The 27,236-nt window shown below is 36.1% G+C and overlaps 1 protein-coding gene across 4 annotated transcripts in view; it reads left to right on the top strand.

Annotated features, from left to right (window-relative positions):
- EXOC6B (exocyst complex component 6B) overlaps positions 1-27,236 on the top strand; it is a 711,360-nt gene that overhangs the window by 94,079 nt on the left and 590,045 nt on the right. For all 4 annotated transcript variants that reach the window (XM_068984191.1, XM_068984200.1, XM_068984185.1 and 1 more), the window contains exons 3-6: positions 7,619-7,666; positions 9,592-9,682; positions 9,793-9,838; positions 24,773-24,977. In XM_068984191.1, coding sequence (XP_068840292.1) covers positions 7,619-7,666; positions 9,592-9,682; positions 9,793-9,838; positions 24,773-24,977 — 390 coding nt within the window. The remainder of the gene's footprint in view (positions 1-7,618; positions 7,667-9,591; positions 9,683-9,792; positions 9,839-24,772; positions 24,978-27,236) is intronic.

Here is a 27,236-nt window from a genome sequence, read left to right as displayed (position 1 = left end):
AAACTTTAAAATGTCCCTGAAAGTCATGTGCTAGAGGATTAGTAAAATAAAGCATGGTATATCCTTTTAAAAGAGTAAGAAACTACATTACTGCAGAAGGATATCTGATATGAGAACATTTGCTTAATGTATAAAAACAGATTAAAAAATATGAACAATTTGGTTCTATTTAAAAAGTTATACTGAATTTTAGGGGACTGAAAAGCCTCAAGTGGACAGAAGTATCTGAAATATGTGAAAACAAAGATACGGAGCTTCTGCCAGGAGTTGTATGTGCTGTTTGTCCTCACTGAGCTTCCCAGCTTCCCATCCACCCTCACCTTGTGCTGTTCTTGATGCCTGTGTTCGAAAACCTCTCTCTCTTCCTTGGGTGCTTAGTTCATGATAGGCAAAGGGTGCTCTGTCTCTGGTTACTGAAGTAGTCATGTAGTGGAGTACTTGAATATTACCCATAATGTTCTCTGTTAACACATGGGAGACTGCCCTAGGGTCATCCTTTCAGCTTGTGTGAGAAGCCTGTGAAAATTCTTGAACTTTAGGAAAAAGTTTAGAAAATGGAAAAGGTTGAATATTACCTACTATCAGTATTATTTGAACATAGCAATGAAATTTCTGTGTTCTCTAGAATGCCAGTTATTTTTTTTTTGATTCACTGTGTGTGTGTGTGTGTAGGTATGTATAAATATATACACATATCATATGTTCTCTGAATCAAGAAGTAGCATTCTAGACAAGCAGAATATAGTAGCCTTTATTGAAATAAACATGGTAGGTTTCTACATTTATTTATCTCTTAATTATTTAAAATCCATCAAAGAGGTTTTTTAAAATTTTTTTTAAATTCCTAAAGTATGATAATGCTTTTCAGATGACTTGGAAAACATAGAACAAAGTTACATATAGTTCCACTATATATTACAATTCTGTTTTAAGTAGATAATTTACGATTTTTAATTGGAGTTTTAATATCAAACTTTCAGGAATTCATAACATGAATAAGCAGAAAAGTAGAATACAGTAACCTGAAAAGCAGTATGAACCGATTCAACATAATTAAGATTTATACAGTTCTCACACAATAGCAGGATACAAATTCTATTCAAGTTCCCATAGACTGTAAAGCAGGAGACACTGAAACATATCCAGAGACATAAAACAGGGCTTCCTAGGTGGCTCGGTAAAGAATCTGCCAGCTAATGCAGGAGACACAGGAGACTCGGGTCGATCTCTGTGTTGGGATCAATCTCCTGGAGGAAGAAATGGCAACCTACTCCAGTATTCTTGTCTAGGAAGCCCATGGACAGAGGATCCTGATGGGCTACAGTCCCTAGGGTCACAAAGAGTTGGACACGACTGAGCACACACGTCTAAATGCCAAAGAAGGTGCAAAAATTTCGTGGTCTATCGGTATTGGAATCATACAGAATCTGTTCTCTTATCACAGTTGAATTATGTTAGAAATCAATATCAAAAGGTACTCGAAAATATCCCACATATTTTCAAGTGTAATGTGACATTTACCAAGAGAGATCTTGACTTAGCCGTTGAAAGCCTCAATAAAGTTGAGTTCAGTTGCTCAGTTGTGTCTGACTTTTTGCGACCCCATGAATCGCAGCACGCCAGGTTTCCCTGTCCATCAACAACTCCCAGAGCTTACTCAAACTCATGTCCATTGAATCGGTGATGCCATCCAACCATCTCATCCTCTGTCGTCCCCTTCTCCTCCTGCCCTCAATTTTTCCCAGCATCAGAGTCTTTTCCAATGAGTCAGTACTTCCCATCAGGTGGCCAAAGTATTGGATCTTCAGTTTGAGCATCAGTCGTTCCAGTGAATATTAAGGACTGGTTTCCTTTAGGATGGACTGGTTTGATCTTGCAGTCCAAGGGACTCTCAAGAGCCTTCTCCAACACCACAGTTCAAAAGCATCAATTCTTCAGCACTCAGCTTTCTTTATAGTCCAACTCTCACATCTGTACATGACTACTGGAAAAACCAAAGGTTTGACTAGATGGACCTTTGTTGGCAAAGTAATGTCTCTGCTTTTGAATATGCTGTCTAGGTTGGTCATACCTTTTCTTCTAAGGAGCAAGCATCTGTTAGTTTCAATAGAGTTAAAAGACTGAAAAAACACAGAGGGTGACTGTAAAGAAGGAATCATTTAAGTGAGAAATTAATATGAAAATGAGAAATTAATATGAATGATGCTTAAAAAAAACATGTATTTGGAAATTAAATGTGCATGTGTAAGTGATGGATGTATCTAAGAAGCCATAACAAGGAAAATTAGAAAATGTTTATAATAGAATAAAAATAAAAGGAATAAAAATGAAAGGATAATTTATCAGATTTTGCTGCTCTGTGCAACTTCAATGTGGAATCTTGAATAAGTTATGAAAAAAAATAATGGACACGCACAAAATTTTGTGAAATTTGAATAAAATCTTTGCTTCAGTTAATAATACTGTATCACATGTTAATTTTCTGTTTTGGTTTTTTTTTGCATCATACTATTTCTTTATATTCTCAGAATTGAACTGAAAATGTCAAGCCTCATTCAAATTGAAAAAAAATCACTAAGATAATAAACTTTATAGACTTTTAGCAGTAATACTAGATGCCAGAGTAAGTGGAACTATATCAAAATTTTGAGTGAATATAAGTTAGAAATCTAGGATTCCATTCATGCTTAAGCAAACAACTGGAACCAAAATGTCATAAATTTAAGCAAAAATTCATAAGTTTCTAAAATATATATATTATACATATTTCACTTTTTCTATTTCATGTTCAGTGCTTCCCTTTTGTTTAAATGCTTTCCAGTTTCTCCCTCTTATTTTTTGTTGTTCTTTCTCAAGCCTTTTTTGAGTGCATTTAAATAAAATGGGAGCACTGATTATGAAATAGAAAAAGTGAAACAAACTAGATAAAAGTAAAAAGTCATACTGTAGTACAGTTATTTTTAAATAGGGCTGTTTATTAGACTCACATCTGAAGCTTTGTTAAAAAAAACAATTCCTTGGCATTTGTATTTTACAAAAAATTTCAAGATAATTCTAATGTGCATCTGGATTTTAAAAAGTGATTGCAGGTTTTTCTATTAAATGGTAGTTTCAGTGATACAGAATTTACTATTTTCTGTTGACCAGTCATGATACAATGGTGTTAAAATGAATAATAGTTACATAATCACAGTAGTAAAAAATATTTTATCAGTTTTCATGATCAATAGCCAGATAAAAAATAAAAGATAATTTACAATTGCAAGCTATAATGGCAACATGATTAACCTAACGATATAAAATACTTACATACAATTTGAGGGGTTAAGTAGAGTGATGTGGTAATTGAAAGTGCATACTTCCAAATGGATGTGCATAATTCCAGGTGTTTTCATCCACCCAGCCAGTCTGTGTTTTTTGGTGGTGCACTTAATCCATTTACATTTAAGGTAACCATCGATATATATGATTCTATTGCTCTTTTCCAAATTGTTTTGAGTTTATTATTTTTTATTTTTATTTTTATTTATTTATTTATTTAAATTTTAAAATCTTTAATTCTTACATGTGTTCCCAAACATGAACCCCCCTCCCACCTCCCTCCCCATTAACATCTCAGTGGGTCATCCCCATGCACCAACCCCAAGCATGCTGTATCCTGCGTCAGACATGGACTGGCGATTCAATTCTTACATGATAGTATACATGATAGAATGCCATTCTGTTTTGTAGGTCTTTTCCTTCTCTTGTTTTTTCTCCTTAGAGGAGTCTCTTTCTCATTTTATATCCTGCTGTTCCCTTCTGCCTTGTTCCTTTTGCATTTTATATCATGCCATTCCCTTCTGATTTCTGTTGAGAAATCAGCTGATAACCTTATGGGAATTCCTTTGTATGTCATTTTTCATTTTCCCCTTTTATTTAATTTCTGTTATTTTGATTGCTATGTGTCTTAGTGTGTTCCTCCTTGGGTTTATCCTGCCTGTGAGTCTCTGTTCTTCCTGGACTAGGTTGAATTTTTCCTTTTCCATGTTAGGAAAAATTTCAGCTGTTATCATTTTAGACATTTTCTCAGATGCTTCCTCTCTTCTCCTTTTGGCACCCTTATAATATGAATGTTGGTGTGTTTAATGTTGTCCCAGAGGTCTCTTTGACTGTCTTCATTTTTGTTGTTGTTGTTCCTTTTTCTGTATTCTGTTTTGTGGCAGTGAGAGCCACCATTCTGTCTTCTAGACCAATTTCCTCTTCTGCCTGTAATTCTGCTATTGATTCCTTCCACTGTATTGTTCATCTCTGTTTGTTCTTTAGTTATACTTGGTCTTCGGTGAACATTTCTTATATCTTCATTCTTTTTCCAAGTTCTTGGATCATTTTCACTATCATTATTCTGAATTCTTTTTCTGGAAGGTGCTTATTCCCCGCCCCTTCCCCCCCCCCCCCCCCCTTTAGTTGTCTTCCTGCGATTTTATCCTGTCCCTTTATCTGGGACACAGTTGTCTGCATTTTCACTTTGATTAACTTTCTGTTATGTGGTTTTTCTTCTGCAGGATTGCAGTTTTCCTTGCTTCTGTCTGCTCCCTGGTGGATAAGGCTAAGAGGCTTGTGTAAGCTTCCTGATGGGAAGGACTGGTGGTGGGAAAAACTGGATCTTGCTCTGGTGGGCAGGGTTGTGCTTAGTAAAACTAATCTGGGGACTTCCCTGCTGGTCCAGTGGTTAACACTTCGCCTTCCAATGCACAGGGTGCAGGTTTGATCCCTGGTCGCGGAGCTAAGATCCCATATGCCCTATGGCCAAGAAACCAGATCATAAAAAGCAGAAGCAATATTGTAACAAATTTAATGAGGACTTAAATTAAGAAAAAAACAAGTAATCCAGTTGTCTGCTTATGGGTAGGGTATTGCACTCCCTCTTTGTTAGTTGTTTGGCCTGAGGCAACCCAGCCCTGGGGTCTATAGGTTCTATGGTAGGGTTAATGATAACCTCAAAGAAAGCTCACCAAGGGGCGCCTCCCAGGACTACTGTTGCCAGTGCCTGTGGCCAGCCACTGTACCCATACCTCCATAGGAGGCCCTCCAACACTAAGTAGGTCTGGTTCAGTCTCCTGTAGAGGGTCACTGCTCCTTTCCCCTGGGTCCTGGTGTGCTCAAGATTTTGTTTATGCCCCCCAAGTCGGTGTCTCTGTTTCCCAGAGTCCCGTGGAAGTCCTGTAATCAAATCCCACTGGCCTTCACAGTCAGATTCTAGGGGGATTTCTAGTCCCTTTGCTGGGTCCCCTGGCTGGGAAGCTTGATGTGGGGCTTGTATTATTGTTCTCCGGTTTGTGGGTCGCCCTCCCAGTGGGTATGGGATTTGATTTTATAATGATCACATTCCTTCTACTGTCTTGTTGCAGCTTCTCCTTTGTCTTTGGATGTAAGGTATCTTTCTGTGGTCGGTTCCAGCATCCTCCTGTGAATGACTGTTCAACAGCTAGTTGTGATTTTGATGCTCTCGCAGGAGGAGATGAATACATGTTCTTACACACAGCCATCTTGAACCCCTAGATAGCTGTGTAGATGTCCTCTCATTGTTATGTTCAAATTGTATTAAAATAGTAATTATCTTTCTGTCAGAAGCTTTGATTAGGCTCCTGTGGGTGTTTAGAATTCTGGTTTGAGTGAAATTGGTTTAGTGGGCCATGATCAGTATTTTTAATAAAAATTGAAATAAAATGGAAAAGGGAACAATAAAATGTATTATATGCAGTAAGACAAAATTGTTTCTTGAAAATTTTGTTTCTCTCTATGTGTGTGTGTATTCCCTATACTTACATACCAGGTTGCAATGTAAAATATATTTCTTACAATGAGTTTGAGGTTAAAAAAAAAGTTTCAGAAATATCTTTATAAAGTAAACAAGGCATTCTAGTAGAGAGTGTGATACTGAAATTAGTAGTATTTATGGAAGGTTGAATTTTATGATATCTCCTGTTTACATGAAAAAAATCTAATCATTCTTAAATAATAATCACTCAGGGGCTGCCCACACCACTTTTATTCACATTGTTTAAAAGTTTTTTCTTGTATTGAACTGATATTAATCCCATTTTTGAATAACATCCATTTATTGGTTTGAATAATAAGCTCTTCAGTCTCACTTATTCTAGACCAAGAATCAGCAAAGCATATCTTCCAGGCCAAATCCAGCTTGCCTCCTAATTTTGCAAATGAACATAGAAACATATTAGAACATAGAAACGTCCATTCATTTATGTATGTGTATGGTTGCATTTTTGCTTCAGTGACAGTGCATGTGGTAATCTGCTCAGAAAATGATAGTCCAGGTACAGTGTATAGTTTTGGGCAAAATTTTCAAAGGTGTGTTCCTAAAAACTGGTTTCCTGAGATGATCCTCAGTGAAAGGATACTGCATAAAATAAGTTGGAAAACACTGTGTGATATCTCCTTAGGCATTTATAGTACTATAGAATATTAAATGCTTCAGAAGTTCCCAGTAAACGAACCTTTTTAGTATTATTTCCCGTATATATTATGTGTGTGTGTGTGTATGTTTGTGTGTATACAGAGTGCAGAGTATCTATTAATTAAAATTTGTTGGCATTCTGAGGGACATAATAGAAAATGCTGGGTTAAGGAAGTATCTTAGTAAGGAGAGATTTAGATTCCACCAATTTAGAATTGGTGGAAGTATAGGTAGCCTCTATTAAAGAAAGCTTTAGAAGTTAATATTGCTCATGTTTTGATAATGTTTAAGAAGGTGGGGAAGTTATTATTCTATAAACTTAATTTTTATATCTACTGATTCTTCAAGAGTGGCTACCAAAATGAGTTGTGCCAATTCACTTTAATTATGAATTCTATGTAAATTTAAAGCTTGTTTACCTGATTTTTTTTACTATCTGATGGATAAATTAATTTAGAAAAGAGGGACTATGGAAATGTTAGGAGCTATCAAGAATTAATGATCCAAGAAATTAAGATAAAATGTTTTCTAAAATTAGATTATAAGTAGAAATATTTGACCTGAGTTTAGTTCAGTTCAGTTTAGTTGCTCCGTCCTGTCTGACTCTTTGCGACCACATGGACTGCGGCATGCCAGGCCTCCCTGTCCATCACCAATTCCTGGAGTTTACTCAAACTCCCTGAGTTAAACAGTTCAATTTATGCTCAAGTAAGGTTCTTTGTCCCACGCCAGTGTTCTTGCCTGGAGAATCCCAGGAACTGGGGATCCTGGTGGGCTGCTGTTTATGGGGTCACACAAAATTGGACATGACTGAAGTGACTTAGCAGCAGCAAGGTTCTTTGTGTGTTATTTTTTCTATTATAGTTTTTCTTTCCATTTCAAATGAAAGTGTGATCTTTAGTTGTGTTATATTAGTTTGTACTATTGCAAACTGAACATATTTTTTAGTAATTTTTTTTTATTGTTCAAAAAGTCATATAGATGTTGAGTAGAAAAGTTAATACAGTTTAATCCTAGGAGAATACAACTAAACAAAAATGTGGTGAAATATGGAAACAATCTGAATACTTACACTAAATCTTTTCATTTAAAATCTTCATCTTAATCAAACTGTTGTCTAGGTATTTATTATAAGTTTAAATTGTCTTCTCTCCACAGAATCAAGTGACGGATACTAATAGAAAACTGCAACATGAGGGAAAGGAAGTAAGACCAGTTTACCTTTTGAAAAAATCTTCTCTGTTTCCTGTCATTCTCTTTGATGACTGTGTTCCTGATTTAGTGGTTTGAGACCATAAGCTGCATGTTGGAAGAACTTGGACATTATCATTGCTTCTCATGTTTGTCTGAAGTAAATGAATATAATCACTAGAAAGCTTAATGAGAGTATGTAGCCTTCCTTAGTTGTATTTTTAAATGACTTGAGTAGTCATAATATGGCCAATGCTGTTTCCTCTGCCTAGAATCTTCTTTCTTCAGTGTTTATGCACTTCAGATATTTGCTGATATGTTACCTCCTAATGAGGCCTTTGGAGAAGGCAATGGCACCCCACTCCAATACTCTTGCCTGGAAAATCCCATGGACGGAGGAGCCTGGTAGGCTGCAGTCCATGGGGTCGCTAAGAGTCAGACACAACTGAGCGACTTCACTTTGACTTTTCACTTTCATGCATTGGAGAAGGAAATGGCAACCCACTCCAGTATTCTTGCTTAGAGAATCCCAGGGACGGGGGAGCCTGGTGAGCTGCCGTCTATGGGGTCACACAGAGTCAGACACGACTGAAGCGACTTAGCAGCAGCAGCAATGAGGCCTTTACTAATCAACTTATTTAGAATTGCAGTCTCACTTTCACCTTTTGTTTTCTTTTTACCTTTCCTGCTTAATTTTTCTCCATTGCCCCTATCATGCTCTGATATTATAGTTTTCCTTATATGTTTGTTTTTTTGGTCTCCTTCTAGTAGAAATTAAGCGAAGTCAGGATTTTTTTTACACTGCCTATCCCCTCTACCTGCCTAAACAGTGACTGGCACAACATGAATGTGCCATAAGTATTTGTTAAAAAAGTGAATTATTGATTCTATTAATTGATATATTCACCGTTTAAATCATAGTTTATAAGATCATTTGATGTCCATTTTCTCACTTAATCCTCATGGCCGACCTATGACAAAATTAGGACCAGTATTTTATTGACTAGGAAAATAAAACAGATGATTTACACAAGTTTACATAGTAATTGATATGGCTGAGACTAATATCCAAGTTTTCTGACTTATAGTCAATTAATGTTGTCTGTATCATGTACCTTCCTTATTGCCTAATACTTATTTAATGTTTAATAATCTTTAAGATTAGCCTTTGATTGTCTTATCAGTAACTTGATCATGACCACTTCTCTCTTTTTTTGGGGGGGGGGAACATAGTATTTAAGTAGCTAACATTTTTAGGTATGGATATGGGATGAATTCTATAAGAGGCCATATAAGTTATTGCTTTTTAAAAGTTTGTCTTACATATTTTAAGTTTTTGCAAAGAGCACAGTTTCTTCTAGTTTTATTGTCTATCACTTCAGATGGAAGACTAAAACTATGAGAAAATAAGTACTGCATAAGTACTTCACTAAAGTACTTCACTAAACTGGAATTCTTGGAAAAGCCACAACTTCTAAGTGTGTGGTTTATTCTCTATTAAAATAGAGATTTAGTTAAAGATTATTTTCAAGATTCATTTGAAGCTGTATAAGAAGGACTGTTTTCCTCTAGGCATCTGGCACTGATGGAAGAAATATAGTATCTTCTTAGATTGATGAAATCATAAATCATGAAAAGTCTGAATAGGGTTTGGAGCAAATCTGTAAGTCTTTTCTTTTTTCCTGGATAGCCCCTGAATTTTAAGGTTTCATTTAACCTAGCCTTTCCTATTGTAGTGTGTATGCATCTTGGGGAGAAAGGGGGAAACCATGCAGGGATGTTTTACTGGTTGAGAAAGGCAGTTCCTTAGTCCACTTGGAAGTCTTACTATGAAACTGTCTGGGATGTTCTGATGAATTGAACATAGGGTGGAAAATGTGACTGAAAGCTTTTTATTTACAGCTGTTGGCATAATTCAGTTTTTTTTCCCTCTTGCCAAGCTGGTGATAGCAATGGAAGAGCTGAAGCAGTGTCGGCTACAACAGAGAAATATTTCTGCCACTGTTGATAAACTAATGCTGTGTCTTCCAGGTGAGAAACTGGATATAGAGTAGAATTCTTGATGCAGTTTCTTTAGCTTTAATTAATCTTTCACTTTTTCTAAATTATTCTAATGTGCTCTTTTCCCCTTCTCTTTAAAGTTCTGGAGATGTATAGTAAACTGCGGGACCAGATGAAATCTAAAAGGTAAGTTTTTTTAAAATTGAATACTTTGTGTTATCTGAAATTTGTTATTTAGAATTCTTTTAAAAAGTCCATATTTAGAATAACCTTTCAAAAACAATTAAGTCCATAAGACATCTTCTCTAGCCTTTTGTATATCTATTGATTCATCCTGAGAGTTATTATTATTTACATATGCTAGTGGTATGCTGATGTATTTTGTCATGTATTATGTTTAAGAAAAAATACTACACATAGTTTGATTTTTAGAAGACCCAGTTTTTTAGGGGAAAAGCATATAACTGTTTTAATGATAGTTAATTTCAGAAATATGCTTTGGTTTAGAAAAAATAGTTACTGGTTCCGGAGGTTCTCCATTGAAACAACCAATAATGTGTATATCTGTGTGTGTGTGTGTGTGTGTGTGTAGAGAGAGAGAGAGAGATTGATTTTCTTTTTTTAGCAAATTGGTTCACATGATTATGGAGGCTGGCAACTCCAAAATCTGCCTAGTAGATTAGTAGGCTAGTTAGTGTCAGGGAAGAGTGAATACTATTGCCTGAGTCTGAAGACAGTCTGCTGGCCAAATTCCATCTTCCTCTGGGGAATTTAGTCTTTTTTCTATCAAGGCGTTTAACTGGTTTAATGAAGCCCACTCACATTATGCAGACTATTCTTCTTTACTCAAAGTCTACAGATTTAAGCACTGATAATCTTGTGTCAGCTTAAAGCTCAGCATTCAGAAAACGAAGATCATGGCATCTGGTCCCATCACTTCATGGGAAATAGATGGGGAAACAGTGGAAACAGTGTCAGACTTTATTTTTTTGGGCTCCAAAATCACTGCAGATGGTGATTGCAGCCATGAAATTAAAAGACTCTGACTCCTTGGAAGAAAAGTTTTGACCAACCTAGATAGCACGTTGAAGAGCAGAGACATTACTTTGCCAACAAAGTTCCATCTAGTCAAGGCTATGGTTTTTCCAGTGGTCATGTATGAATGTGAGAGTTGGACTGTGAAGAAAGCTGAGAACCGAAGAATTGATGCTTTTGAACTGTGGTGTTGGAGAAGAGTCTTGAGAGTTCCTTGGACTGCAAGGAGATCCAACCAGTCCATTCTGAAGGAGATCAGCCCTGGGATTTCTTTGGAAGGAATGATGCTAAACCTGAAACTCCAATACTTTGGCCACCTGATGCGAAGAGTTGACACATTGGAAAAGACTCTGATGCTGGGAGGGGTTGGGGGCAGGAGGAGAAGGGGACATCAGAGGATGAGATGGCTGGATGGCATCATGGACTCGATGGATGTGAATCTGAGTGAACTCCGGGAGTTGGTGATGGACAGGGAGGCCTGGTGTGCTGTGATTCATGGGGTCACAAAAAACAAACTTCTGTGTCAACTTCTCTAAATTAACAAATAGTAACAATTCTGGTTTTAATTCATGTATATATGTATATAGAATTTGTGGCATATATAAACATATGTGATCAGAGAGAGGTAAAGATGTACATTTTAAGAAATGCAGGTAGAACTCATCCCCTTCCTCAATCCTCTTCCTTTCCTTTCTCCTTTGAGGAAACCAGTATCATAAATCTGGTATTTCCTTCTAGTCCATGTTTTTAATGTCCAAAAATCATATTGTATTTTAAAAAACATTTACATGAATAGTTCTGGTCTTTGTTTTTTTGAGATTCATTCATTCATTCAATAAAAATGAATTGAGTACCTACTGTGTTGCTAGGCATTGCTTTTAGTGTTGGGGATATAGCTCTGAAAAAAATAGACAATAATATCTGCAATCATGGGCTAACATACTAGTGGAGAGCTTTTTAAAACTTATGTATAGAGATCTAGTTCACTTATTTTAATTGCTTGATAGTAGTTCATTATATGGGCAATCTGCATTTTTCCTCTTAATTCAAGTGATTGTCATAAGTACTGTTGACCAGTATTTCCAGTTCAACCTTTTTCTGGTGCATAAAGTAGGATTATATTTTGGGGGCTCCCTTGAGCTATATCAACACCACATACGGAGTTGCCCTCCTGTATGGCATCCTCCTTAATCTACTTGGGCTCTAATACCCAGTGTTATGCTTCTGTGCTGCCTGAATGCCCTTCTCATTCCTGTTTGGTCCTGACACAGCTGCCTTCCTATACATACAGTCTTACCACACTAGGTCCCTCGTATCCCATCCCTCTTACCCCTTATCCACCAGTACATGAATGCTCTCATTTATTTGGATCTTCTTTAACTGTTTTCTGCTTTTTTAGTGAACAAGTCTTATATATCTTTTATCATATTTATCCCTAATTATTTTATATTTTTTGATGCCTATTTTCAATGTTGTTACTTTTTAAGTTTTAATTTTCAGTAATTTATTACTAGTATGCTATTAAATTTGTGTATTTATCTTTTATTCTGCAATCTTATTAAATCATATACTAATTCTAGGAGCTTTTTTGTATATTACATTGAATTTTCTATGTAGCTGATTATCTTATCTGCAAATAAAGATAGGTATATTTTTTTCTTTCCAATTGGGATGCTTTCTTTTTTGGTTTGGTTTCCTTGTCTTGTTGAACTAGTTAGAGCCTCTGAAAGTGAAGTGAAAGTGCAAGTTGCTCAGTCATGTCTGACTCTTTGCGACCCCATGGACTATACTGTCCGTGAAATTCTCTAGGCCAGAATACTGGAGTGGGTTGCCGTTGCTGTCTCCAGGGGATCTTCCCAGCCCGGGATAGATCCCAGGTCTCCTGCATTGCAGGCAGATTCTTTACCATCTGAGCCACAAGGGAAGCTGGTTAGAGCCTCTGCTGCTGCTGCTTCTGCTGCTAAGTCACTTCATTCATGTCCGACTCTGTGCAACCCCATAGATGGCAGCCTACCAGGCTCCCCCATCCCTGGGATAAGGCTAGATATTTTTGTCCTGTTCCTGATCTTAGAGGGAATGCATTTAACCATTAAATCATATGTTAGGTGTAATTTTTGGTACATGTAATTTATAAGGTTGAAGAAGTTTGCTTTTATTTCTAGTTCTTGAAACTTTCTATTAGGAATGAATATTGGTTTTGTCAAATGCTTTTTCTATGTAAATGAGATGATCATCATGCGTGCTAAGTTGCTTCAGTTGTGTCTGACTCTTTGCAACCCTATGGACTGTAGCCCACCAGGCTTCTTTGTCCATGAGGATTCTCCAGGCAAGAATACTGGAGTTGGTTGCCATACCCTCCTCCAAGGGGATCTTCCCAGCCCAAGGATAGAACCTGCATTGGCGCCAGCATTGGCAGGCGGGTTCTTTACCGCTAGTGCCAGGTGATCATACTTTTCTTAAAAAATGCTTTAAGTTTCTTAATATGATGATTTATATTGAATGTTAAATGTTAAACTTGCATTCATGGAATAAATCCCACTTGGTCATGATATACTGTCCTTTTTAATGTGATGTGGTATTTGATTTGCTAAAATTTTGTTAAGGATTTTTGTATCTGTGTTCATGAGAAATGTTTATCTGTGGTTTCCTTTTTGTGTTATATCTTTTTGGAATCAGATTCATGCTAGCCTTATGAATAACTTGGAAATTTTCCTGTCTTTGATTTTCTGGAAGAATTTGTATAGTATTAGTAATTATTTTCCTTAAACATTAATACTTGGTAGAATCTACCATTGAAACCACTTGACCCAGGAGATTTGCATGTTTTTGGTAAGAAAGTTGTTAACTACAGATTTAATTTAAAAATAAATACATGAGAAAATTTTGTTTACTTGTATCTTTCAAGTAATTTGTCCATGTTATCCAAATTGTTGAATTCATTAACAAAAATTGTTAATTGTATTACTGTATTATTTTAACATGTAGAATCTATAGTGATACTTTTTCTTTGATTACTTATGTTGATGATTTGTCATTTCTGTCTGTCTCTCATTGTTTTGGGTAGTTGTTTGTCAATTTTATTAATTTTTTGAAGATAGCATCTTTAGGTTTTATTGTTTTTTTTTTCCTTATTTTTATATTTTACTGATTTTTGATATGAGGAGAAGGGGACAACAGAGGATGAGATGGCTGGATGGTATTACTGACTCAATGGACATGAGTTTAGGTAAACTCCAGGCATTGGTGATGGACAGGGAGGTCTGGTGTGTTGCAGTCCATGGGGTCACAAAGAATCAGACACGACTGAGCGACTGAACTGAACTGACTATTTCCTTTCTCCTATTTAATTGGGATATAATTTGCTCTTTTTTGGGGGGTTGAAGTATAATTGATTTGCAATGTATTAGTTTTAAGTGCACAGCAAAATGATTCAGTCATACACACACGCACACACGCACATGCCTGGCTTGCTGCAGTCCATGGGGTTGCCAAGAGTAGGGCACGACTGGGCGACTAAACAGCAACTCTCTCTATATCTACCTGTCTATCTCACATCTTCTTTATCCATTCATCTGTTGATGGACACTTGGGTTGCTTCTGTATCTTGGCTGTTGTAAATAATTTGTTCTTTTTTCTGGCTTTTTCAGGTGGAAGCCCAGGGCATTGATTTTGGTTCTGTTTTCTAATGTAGCTAGTTAAAGCTGTACATTTCTCTTTAACAGTGCTTTAACTGAATCTTACATGTTTTATAATGTTGCAGTTTTTTTTTTAACATTTATTTAAAATATTTTCTAATTTCTGTTGTGATTTTAAAAATTTATTTCACAGACTATTTAGAAGTTCACTGGTTAATTTCTAAATATTAGGGGATTTTCCTGATGTATCAAAATTGATTTATATTTTAGTTCATTGTGTTCATAAATGTAAAATGTATGATTTCAATCTTTTATATTTTTTGAGACTTGTTTTATGGCCCAGTTTTATGGTCTGTTTTGGTGAAAATGACATATACACTTTAAAATAATATATATTGTTATTGAGAAGAGCATCTCTAACTATCATTTAGACGTACTGGTTGATAGCACTGTGCAGCTTTTCTACATCCTGATGATTTTGTATTTGTTATTTGCTGACAGGGGAGTGTTGAAATTGCCTATTATGATTGGACTTACATATATGTTCTTTTTATTCTTTCAGTTTTTTCAGTGTATATTTTGAGGTTCTCTTATTGGTTGCATACACATTAAGCATTATTTTATCTTCTTTATGAAAGGACCCATTTATTATTATGGAAAGTTCTTCTTCATCCCTGGTAATATTTTTTCCGAAATATATGTTGTTTGGTATTAGTATAGTCAGCCACTGCTGCTATCTTTTTGCTTAATTTTTACATTGCCTATTTTTAATATACATTTTTCTAAAATATTTTTAACAGCCTCATTGAGACATAGTTCATATACTTTTCACTTCATTTATTTAAAACATACAGTTCAGTGGCTTTTAGTGTATTCAGGGTTGTATGACCATCATCACAGTCAATTGTAGAATGTTTTTATTCTTCACAAAAGAAACTCTGAGCCCCTTGGCCATCAGTGTTCAATTTTTTCCTGTCTCCTGCCTCCCTTGCCAGCTACTGGGAATCACTGGTCTGTTTTCTGTTTCTTCATATTTACTTATTCTGGACATTTCATATGAATGGAATCATATAATATATGATTTTTTGTGATTGGCTTCTTTCATTTAACATAATGTTTCCCAGGTTAATCCATGCTGTACCATATATCAGTACTTTATTTCTTTTTATTGCTGAATATTCCATTGTATGGATGTACCACACTTTATTTATCCATTCATTAGTGGATGAGCATTTGGGTTGTTTAAGTTTTAGGGTTTTACAATAACGCTTCTGTGCATTTTTGTTTACAATTTGTTGTGTGGAAATATGTTTTCATTTAATTTCTCTTGGCTTTCTTGGAATGAAATTTTGCTGGATCATGGTAATTCTGTGTAACTATTCAAGGAACTGCCAGATTTTTCTCCCCCCCAGCAGCATATGAGGATTTGATTTTCTATACATTCTACCACAAATTATAATTGTCTTTTGATTATGGCTATCTTGGTGAGTGTGAAATGGTATCATATTGTTTACCTTCATTTTTGAAATCTATTTTTGATGGATATATAATTCTAAGTTTATAGATTCATTTGTTCTTGAGATATCTTTTTTTTTGTCTTCTGGCTTATATAATTTCTGAGGAAAAAGTATATGAACAGCTTTTTTTGGTCACTCTCCTTATTGTGTCTTTTCTCCAGCTATTTTAAAACTTTTTTCTGTAAAATTTGTTCTCAGCAATTTGATTTTGATGTGCTTTTGTATAAATATGTATGTATGCATTCATGTATGTGTGTATTTATCTTGCTTGTGGTTTGTTTAGTTTCTTGGTTTTGCAAGTTTATGATTTTCATAAAATCTGAAAGAAGTTCAGATACTATTTTTCCAAATATTATTTTTTGGTCCCTTTTCCATCCTCAATCTGAGATTTCAGTTTTATCTATGTTGGACAACTTCACAAAATCCCATAGGTGATTTGAGGATCTTCTTTTTTTCCAATCTTTTTTCTCTGTACTTTATATGGGATAGGTTTTATTGCTGTGCTCTTTTTCATTGTCAAATCTTTTAATTTCATCCAGTGAAATTTTCATTTCAGATGATATATTTTTCATCTTTAGGAGTTCCATTTGGTTTTTTATGTTTAATTTTATTTGTTATTTTACATCTTTTAAAAATACATGTTACAGTGCTCTAATTTCTCTGTTTATGTACTTCTTTGCTAGTGCTGTCATTTTTGGTATTTTGGATTTCTCTGAAGATTGTTTTTCCTAATTATAGGTCAATTTTTTGTTCTTTTCATGTCTTGTAAGTTTTGATTAGATAATGGCCATTATATTATGTTGCCGAGTATTTGAATTTTGGGGGACTTTTCTTTCTTACGGGATATTGGTCTTTGTTTTGGCAAATAGTTTAGTTGTTTGCAGATCCATCTGAATCCCAGTCTCATCAGACCCCATTTTTAAGCTCAGCTAACTTTTCCTTTTGGGGCTTCCCTGGTGGCTCAGCTGAAAAAGAATCCGCCTGCAATGTGGGAGAACTGGGTTTGATCCCTGGGTTGGGAAGGTCCTCTGGAGAAGGGAAAGGCAATTCACTCCAGTATTCAGGCCTGGAGAATTCCATGGACTGTATAGTCCATGGGATCGCAAAGAGTTGGACTTGACTGAAAGATTAAGCACAACTTTTTATTACAGGGGTTGCTTGGAGTAGTATTCATCTTCTTTGAAAAACTGAAATCCCAAGGGCTCTGCACTTGGGCTGTTCAGAGTTCAAATGTTTTCTCTGTTTTGTCTGAGCTCCTTGGAGTATTTATCTTACATCTCCCTTTTGTCTGTCTCTCTTTCCTTGTTCTTCCTGTCTTTCATTCCCTTCCTTTTTTTCCCTTCCCTCCCTTTTTTATTCCTGTTCGTGCAGAATTTTACTTTTGCTATGCCTGGCCTAGTACTCAGCAAAGGCTCAAGGGAACTCTTGTATAAATTTCTGCACTTCTTTCTGCATTGCTTCCCTTTTTTGAGGAAATTCTGCACAACCTTAAGGTGTATTATTATTCCTGAACTGCATCTCTGATGCTAACCCTGCTAAATTGTTGGGCTCTGTTTGGGTTTTCTCTGTGTCCATGATCTAGAAATCACATTCAGGTAACTATTAAATTCACCTTGTTTGTTTTCCTTTTTTCAGAGACCACAGTTTTGTGTTATTTGATGTTCACTGTCTGAAAGCAGTTGTTTTATGAATTTTAGCTAGTTCCCAGGTGGTGTTAGTGGTGAAGAACCCTCCTGACAATGCAGGAGGCATAAGAGGCATGAGTTTAATTCTTGGATAGGAAAGGTCTCCTGAAGAAGGGCATGGAAGCCCACTTCAGTGCTCTTACCTGCAGAATCCAATGGCAGAGAAGCCTGGTGGGCTACATTCCATAGGATTGCAAAGAGTTGGACATGACTGAAGTGACTTAGCACACACATAGCCGGTATTTTACTTCTTAAGAGCGGGAGTGTGTTCTCTTCCTTGTTATTCCTTCATGAGTAGAAGCTTAGTTACTTTTTTTAAAGCTGTAAATACTGATTATAATACTAGGTTTTGTGCTCCCTGAGGAAAGCTATCTGACCATCTTTCTATCATTAGCTCATAGAAGGAATTAAGTATTTTTTATTAATGATCTTTAATTAGGAAAGACAACAGTGTTTTCTGTGGTGAAAGCTTTTATTTCATATTCTTATCATACTCTGAATTAAAATTCTCATGGGTAGTTGTGATCCACTTTACAAGATCACTTATTAGAAATTTAACACCTGTCATTTTGAAAGAGTGCCATGTGCTGTGCTGTGCTTAGTTGCTCAGTTGTGTCTGACTCTTTGAGACCCCATGGACCATAGCCCACCAGGCTCCTCTGTCCATGGGGATTCTCCAGGCAAGAATACTGCAGTGGGTTGCCATGCCCTCCTCCAGGGGATCTTCCCAACCCAGGGATCGAACCCAGGTCTCCTGCACTGCAGGCGGATTCTTTACTGTCTGAGCTACCATGGAAGCCCAATAATGCTGGAGTGGGTAGCCTATCCCTTCTCCAAGGGATTCTCCCAACTCAGGAGTAGAACCGTGGTCTCCTGAATTGCAGGCAGATTCTTTACCAACTGAGCTACCCGGGAGGCCTGAAAGAGTTCCATACTATGGCAAAAAAGTACCAAAATTTAATTTGCCTATAATCAACATTCCTCTTTTTAGAATAGCATTCAATCATGTCTAAGTTATTCTGACCTTAAGTTATTCAGTTTTTAGAATTATTTTGACTTCATTTCGTGCCTCATTTTTAAAACAATTTTTTGCTTTTATTTCATTTACCTTCTTTCTGCTCACATCTCTACTGGGGAATCTGCATAAAGTGGGGAGAAGGGGAGAACTAGCACACATGCAAATGAAACTTAGGAATTGGCTTTTGATTCCATTTTAGTAATGTTTAGAGGTTGTCAAAAGTAATGTCAAAGTTGTGTTCTAGATTTCCATGGCCCCTGGAAATAGAATTTTATTCTTTTGTTGTCTGGTATAGAGGAGTTTAATTGGAGGATCATGGAAATTTGAATGAATGCTATTGATCTATTATTGATGAAATATGAATATGTTAGGGAAAGGACAATGGAGAAATAAAGTAACATTCTTTATTGCCAGAAATCACTGGATTTTATACTAATTAGCCTTGAAAAATGTGGCGTTATTTGACAGACCAGATGTTTCCAGCATATAGCCATGTGTCTCATCAGTGAATGTGCCTGTGTCTGCAGGCAACATTGTTAGATTTTTCTCATTCTGTAAACAGTGTTCCAAAATATAACTAGACCCTAAAGTGTGTTTATCTTTTGGCTTAATTTCTGAGTTTATATCCATTCTAAAGTTTCTCTCTAGAGGAAATGCATTTTATTGCACATAGCTCTTCATACCTAATTGTAGTATAAACACCATTATGTTTACACTAAACCATGTAAATTGTACTGTTTTTGAGTCTGTAACATTTTGATAAAAGCAACCATTTCAGGTTAAGCTATATTTGTAGTTTTATTTCTAAATTTAGGGGAAATAAATTTCTTCCCTTCATTTATTTGGATTAAAATTTTGATTTTTGGAACACAGGAAGGGAAAACATAAACAAAGAAAACAAGTAAATCCAACCTCTAGACTTTAGTGTTTGTGGTATTAAGTGCATTGGAGTAAAAAGAGTTTTAAGTATCTACCATGAAATACATTCTTAAAACCTAAAGTAGAACTAGAAGTCTTTCATTTAAAGGATCAGAGCTAAGTTTTTCCTCAGTTCAGTTCAGTCGCTTAGTCACGTCCAACTCTTTGCGACCTCATGGACTGCAGCACGCCAGACTTCCCTGTCCGTTACCAACTCCTGGAGCTTGCTCAAACTCATGTCCATCGAGTCGGTGATGCCATCCAACCATCTCATCCTATGTTGTCTCCTTCTCCTCCTGCCTTCAGTCTTTCCCAGCATCAGGGTCTTTTCTAATGAGTCAGTTCTTCGCATCAGGTGGCCAAAGTATTGGAGCTTCAGCTTCAGCATTAGTCTTTCAAATGAATATTCAGGACTGATTTCCTTTAGGATTGACTGGTTTGATCTCCTAGTAGCCCAAGGGTTTTTCCTGTACCAGGTATATTTTGGGAAATGTGGAAATTAAAAACATGAAGAAGAAATTTATTACCTTTAAGGTTTCTATCCGAAGGAAAGGAAAAATCACAGTTAACATTTTTGTATGTATTTTCCTAGTCATTTTCTATGTACTTGTTTGTGTGTGGGCTTATATTTAGTATATGTAGCCATACATAGATACATATACTTAATTTACACATATATATGTATTTGTAATTTTGAAAAACATGATTATACTTGTAAGTTCTATTTTTTTGAGTTAACTTTCATTCAACAATATTGTGAACATTTTGCTATTTTATTATTCTTTGGATATACATATATACTACATGGATATATCATAATCTGTTTAACCAATTCCTTGTTAATAGAATTCTAGTTTAGTATTTTATTTGCAAATATGAATAACTATAATTCAAGAGGCTTATACATATTTTTGTACATCTAATTTTTGGGGGGGGGAAGAAATACAACTGTTTAGAATATGTGTTTGGTAATATTTTTCACTGAAAACTTGTATCAGTAATATAAATTTGTTTACCAGCAGGCTGTGAATTCTCATTTATTGAAACTTCTGATAATAATATCCATTACCCATCTGACACAATCATATTTTTGACTTTGATGTCTTCATATCAGTCCAACTTATTTTTTCAGGTTTGCCTTTTGGGGTGCTCTTGTGACTTTTCTTTTGCTCATTGCTTTAAAAAAAACCCTCAAATTTATATGTTGCAAATAATCTGTACTAGGTTGTTGTTTCTTCTTTATTCTTATTATGCTGTTTTTATATAGACTTATTTTGTTTTTGCTTAGTCAGCTGTATCAATCTTAGTTTTGTTTGTTCTCTTATGCTAATAGAAGGTTTCCTACCTAACAGGTAAATCCTGTCCCTATAATTATTATAAAATGTCCTTCTATGTTTCCAGCAATGTTTGTTGTATATTAATATAGCTATTCAAACACTTTTATGTTTACATTTTGGGTATATATTATTGTAGCTTTTACTTTAACCTGTTTGTATCTGTGACTCTAAAGTGGGTTTCTTGTAGGCAACATATAGTTGGATCTGCTTTTTAAATCTGCTTTTGATTAGCGAGCTTATTAGTCCATTTGCCTTTAATATAATTATTAATATGGTTGGGTTTTATGCTCTATTTTTCATGTCTCTTTTGTTCTTATTTATTTTTTACCCCTTTGTTGTATTAAATATTTTGTTTAAATATTTTAATTCTTCCATAAATTTTTGTGAAAAATTTATTTATTGTTTATTTATTTAGACTGTGCTGGGTCTTCGTTGCTGTGCACAGCCTTTGCTGAGCACAGCTGCGGCGAGTGGGGGCTACTCCTCATTGTGGTGCGTGGGCTTCTCACTGCAGTCGCTTCTCTTATGGTATACAGGCTTAGTAGTTGTGGCACACAAGCTTAGTTGCTCCAATGCATGTGGAATCTTCCCGGACCAGGGACAGAACATGTGTCCCCTGCACTTGGAGGCAGAGTCTTAACCGCTGGACCACCAGGGAAGCACCGTAAATTTTTTAACAGCGTATTTTTTGAGTTGCTTGTTTTTTTAGAGGTTACTCTATGGAGTATAATCTGCTTCTTTATTTGTCATATATTTTATTAATATTCAGCAGATATTTATTGTTTCCTGTGTCCTTCTTTCTTTTTTTTTCTGTGAATTCATGTTACTACTTGCTATCATTTCCTTTCTGACTTTCGCTAGTATTTCTTGTAAGGAAGATCTGTTAACAAGGAATTCTCTCAGTCTTTGTTTTCCTGGGAATATATTTCATTCATTTTTAAAGGTTAGTCATCAGCTAATGATTGGTCCTGGGTGCTCTAAGAAACTTGAGCTGATGAAAGTATCTACCCTTTGTCAGTGGATTTGTTTGTGGATTAGGGACTACATTAAAAATTCAGGCAGTTTTTAGCTTTGCTGAGCTTTTATATCCTTCTCCTAGGTGCAAGCCTGAAGCTTACTAGTCAGCCAGGGCTGTGTGTGGTGCTTAGGCCCTTTTAGGTGTTACATGTGTTTGTGCACAGCCTCTGGGTCAGCTAGGGATATGCAGAGAGCTATCAGGTTATTCGTATTGCTGAAGCCTGGCTCAAAGAATTTTGAGCATTACTTTACTAGCGTGTAAGATGAGTTCAGTTGTGCAGTAGTTTGAGCATTCTTTGGCATTGCCTTTCTTTGGGATTGGAATGAAAACTGACCTTTTCCAGTCCTGTGGCCACTGCTGAGTTTTCCAAATGTGCTGACATACTGAGTGCAGCACTTTCATAGCATCATCTTTTAGGATTTGAAATAGCTCCACTGGAATTCCATCACCTCCACTAGCTTTGTTCATACTGATGCTTCCTAAGGCCCCCTTGACTTTACATTCCAGGATGTCTGGCACTAGGTGAGTGATCACACCATCATGATTATCAGGGTCAAAATTCTCTAAGCCAGGCTTCAGCAATACGTGAACTGTGAACTTCCAGATATTCAAGCTGGTTTTAGAAAAGGCAGAGGAACCAGAGATCAAATTGCCAACATCCTCTGGATTGTTGAAAAAGCAAGAGAGTTCCAGAAAAACATCTATATCTGCTTTATTGACTATGCCAAAGCCTTTGACTATGTAGATCAAAATAAACTGTGGAAAATTTTGAAAGAGATGGGAATATCTGACCACCTGACCTGCCTCTTGAGAAACCTGTTGCAGATCAGGAAGCAACAGTTAGAACTGGATATGGAGCAACAGACCGGTTCCAAATAGGAAAAGGAGTACATCAAGGCTGTATATTGTTACCCTGCTTATTTAACTTATATGCAGAATACCTCATGAGAAACGCTGGGCTGGAAGAAGCACAAGCTGGAATCAAGATTGCTGGGAGAAATATCAGTAACCTCAGATATGCAGATGACACCACCCTTATGGCAGAAAGTGAAGAAGAACTAAAGAGCCTCTTGATGAAAGTGAAAGAAGAAAATGAAAAAGTTGACTTAAAGCTCAACATTTGGAAAACTAAGATCATGGCATCCGGTCCTGTCACTTCATGGCAAATAGATGCAGAAACAGTGGCTGACTTTATTTTGGGGTCTCTAAAATCACTGCAGATGATGATTGCAGCCATGAAATTAAAAGACTCTTACTTCTTGGAAGGAAAGTTATGACCAACCTAGATAGCATATTAAAAAGCAGAGACATTACTTTGTCAACAAATGTCTGTCTAGTCAAGGCTATGGTTTTTCCTGTGGTCATGTATGGATGTGAGAGTTGGACTATAAAGAAAGCTGAGCGCCAAAGAGTTGATGCTTTTGAACTGTGGTGTTGGAGAAGACTCTTGAGAGTCCCTTGGACTGCAAGGAGATCACAGCAGTCCATCCTAAAGGAGATCAGTCCTGGGTGTTCATTGCAAGGACTGATGTTGAAGCTGAAGCTCCAATACTTTGGCCACCTGATGCGAAGAGCTGACTCATATAAAAAGACCCTGATGCTGGGAAAGATTGAGGGCAGGAGGAGAAGGGGACAACAGAGGATGAGATGGTTGGAATGCATCACCAACTCAATGGACATGCTGCTGCTGGTGCTAAGTTGCTTCAGTCATGTCCAACTCTGTGTGACCCCATAGATGGCAGCCCACCAGGCTCCCCCATCCCTGGGATTCTCTAGGCAAGAACACTGGAGTGGGTTGCCATTTCCTTCTCCAATGCGTGAAAAGTGAAAGTGAAGTCACTCAGTCGTGTCTGATTCTTAGCGACCCCATGGTCTGCAGCCTATCAGACTCCTCCATCCATGGGATTTTCCAGGCAAGAGTCCTGGAGTAGGGTGCCATTGCCTTCTCTTCAATGGACATGAGTTTGGGTAAACTCCAGGAGTTGGTGTTGGACAGGGAGGCCTAGCATGCTGTGGCTCATGGGGTCGCAAAGTGTTGGATACGACTGAGCAACTGACCTGAACTGAACTGAACTGATCAGGTTATTCTGTGGGTCTCTTATTTCTGACTTCCTTGTTAAGTTTTTGATTAGTCCTCTAGTCTGCACTTTGTCCCAAACAAGATGAATATCGGGCCAGTAGATTTGGAAGTTCCCACCTCCTTTTTGTAACTGAGTTTGCTACGTTTCCTAACAGCGCTAGTCAGTATAGGATTTTCATCCTCTGCTCCAAATCATATCATCCCCTAATGGCAGAGAAGTTGCTCATTTTCCTGACAAGTTATAACCAGTGATGTGATGAGGGAAGGTGAAGAGGATGATGGAGGTAGCCCCAGGCAAGAACACCATTAAGTCCCTTTCTGTTTATCAGTTTTCATGAATAAACCCTTCTCAAGCTATTGTTCTACTTTCCAGAGTCCTTTCTAATTTCCAGAGTCTGAAATCGCTGTTTGCAAAGTTTTGTCCAGGTTATATTTGCTTTTTGGTAAAAGATTTGCTAAGTTCTTCTGTATGCCACAGTTGAAAGTCTGTCCTTGGGTATTTTATTTTATAGGATGATTTTTATGGCACTGATAGGATCATTTTGTATTTCTCTTTATTTTCACTCTCTCTCTTTTTTAATCTCCTAGCTGTGGCCTTTATTCTTTATGTAATGAATTTCATTGGTGGATTTTTCTATGTTTTCTGTATTCTTGAGATAAAATCTTTTTTGATTATAATTTATTAAGTCCTATAATACATATATTAGTTTTTAATAATTTGATATTTATTTTTCCATTGATGTTTTTATTGAGTCAGTCCTGCATTTGTCTTAATATAAGTGAAAACTAATTCAGGCTAGAAATTTTCCCTGAGGAATATATCTGTGGCCCTAAAGAAGACTGAATTGAGCTAAAGGTGATGCAATTCCTTTTATAGGCATTATCCTGCACTGAAAACTCTGGAGCATCTAGAGCATACCTATCTTCCTCAAGTCAGCCACTATCGATTCTGCAAGGTGATGGTGGACAATATCCCCAAGCTTCGAGAAGAAATTAAGGATGTGTCTATGTCCGATCTCAAAGACTTTCTGGAGAGTATCCGCAAACATTCAGACAAAATTGGAGAGACTGCCATGAAGCAAGTAGGTCTGGGGTTTATGATAGGCTGGCCAATGACTTTGCAAGTATTCTGTTACACAGGTTTCTTTTTGCTAAGTGTCTTAATTGTATTTTGTCATTTTAGGGAAGTCCTTCATCTGTATGGGAACATGTGGTTTTAAAATATTTTTTATTTTCTTAACAGAGCAGTGAATCATTTACCAGTGTATTGTTTTGCTCTGTGAATGCTCAGTAGACATTAATTGGCTGTTATGGTTTATACTGTTGTTTTGAAAAGCTTTTTCTATTTTTTGAATACTTTTCCTGACTTTGGGTATGATTCAAAGCCCCAGGTTTTAAAAAGTACTACTTCTAGTTAATGAGCTAAATTGTGCTGCATATACTTCTGATTGATTATTTACTGTGTAAGCAAAATGTTATATATGAGTATTTCTGTAATTGTTATTTTGGATATCAGTGGGTATTGATGAAAAAAGGCCTGTTGGAAATGCTGTGATTTATGATCATAGAAAGGAATTCGCTTATAGCTTATTAAAAACTAACAAAGTATTTAGATTTTTTTCTTTTAGTATCTTCATCTCTAATTTATGAAAGTCACACAGAACATCCAGAAGTACTTTGTTGTTCTGAATAAAGAACAGTAGTAATATGCAGTATTATTTGCTCTTTTGAAACTTAAGTCATGCTGATTTTATTAAAATTTCTCAGGATACCTTGATGTAACCTGCAATAATAAGTAGTAGATTCATTTTTTTATGGGAAGTCTTTTTTGGTTGTATAAACAACTGTGTTCTTGAATAAGTCATTTGTAGTTCATATCATTCTGTGAGAAAGGAGGGAGCAGGTCATATTTTGGGTCAGATTTTTGGTCTCAGCTATTTTTTTAGGTATTTGATTCTGTAAAAGAGATCTGCCTGTTGGAAATCCCTTTCCTAAGAGAATACAGATATTCTTTTGCCCTTTCTCCTTTAAATTTTTTTATTATTCTACTTTGCAAAGTAGAAAGTTTACAACTAGTTGATGTTAAACTTTGATGGAAATAATCATATCATGTCTTTTTATTTTTATTTTTTAGTGATGTAGAACAAATTTAATCATTGGAAATATACTTTTGCTTTGGTGTGTATATTTTGAGTACAGGAATGAAAGTATCTTGTAAGGCAAGTCTTTATTGTGGTTGAAAATTTTTTACTAACCTTTCAAAATATTGAAGAATAGAGTTGCTTTTTCTAGGCCTTTGCTTGAGAAATTACTTTGGTTTTGAAGTAAAAGAGAAGATTCCATGAAGAGTATTATTATTTCATTTAATGAGATTATCTGTCTCTCCCCCTAATTATCTGAAGAAATTATGGCCTAGGGCAGGGAAGTGATTTGCTCAAGTTCAGTTTATAAAGGTCAGATCTTGTAGTATAGGATTCAGATTAGATTGAGATGAATTTATCTGCTGTGTTATTCAGTCTATATAAACTGTTAGCTGTTGGCTGTATTTTTGTCATTTAAAGAAATAGTGATGAACTATTTTGTGAACTCAGGACTTTTTAATTAATTGATAACCCTTTATTCCTCCTATAATATTTTTTATCTCAAGTATAGCTCTTATTGCATGTATTACTATCTTATGCTATAAGATCCTTGAGTAAGGATATCTTACACATTTTAGAATCTTCTGTAGTCCCTAAAAAGTAAGGAAAGTGGGAGGGAGAGAAACTACCACATACCCACATCCTTTGTACATGTAGGTGTTCAATAAATACTTGTTTGAATTCATGGATGTTGGATAAAAGGGAGAGGTTATGGTTTATTTCTCTCTTATGTCAAGTCCAAAATGATGTTTCTGATTTGTAATGGTTTTCTTTGCAATGGAGATTTAAGAAATGTCTCCATTATATGGCTCTGTCATTTTTAATATGGTTTTGAAGATCGCTGCAGAACGGGAAAGACCAAAGAGTATTGGGTGTGGTAGGTTTTTTTTTTTTTAAAGAAGCTTGTTTATTTTGTTCTTAGCACACATTCTATTATTTATTTATCTTTTTGTTTGTTACTTTGGCTGTTCCCTGTGGCATGTGGGATCTTAGTTCCCTGACCAGGGATCAAACCCTCATCCATTGCACTGGAAGTACAGAGTGTTAACCACTAGAGCACCAGGGAAGACTCTGTGGTAGGGTTTTTTGGGCTAGGCATGGGGGTGACACATCGTCACTACTACACTGATTTCATTGGCCAGAACTTAAAAACATGGCCATACCAACCTGCAAGGGAGACTGGGAAGTATAATTTCACTC

Source organism: Capricornis sumatraensis, chromosome 1 (genome assembly GCF_032405125.1).
Source record: "Capricornis sumatraensis isolate serow.1 chromosome 1, serow.2, whole genome shotgun sequence".
In the NCBI taxonomy this organism is placed as follows: Eukaryota; Metazoa; Chordata; class Mammalia; order Artiodactyla; family Bovidae; genus Capricornis; species Capricornis sumatraensis.
Note: the sequence above shows the minus strand (reverse complement) of the source record. Positions and strands in the feature narration are given on the sequence as shown.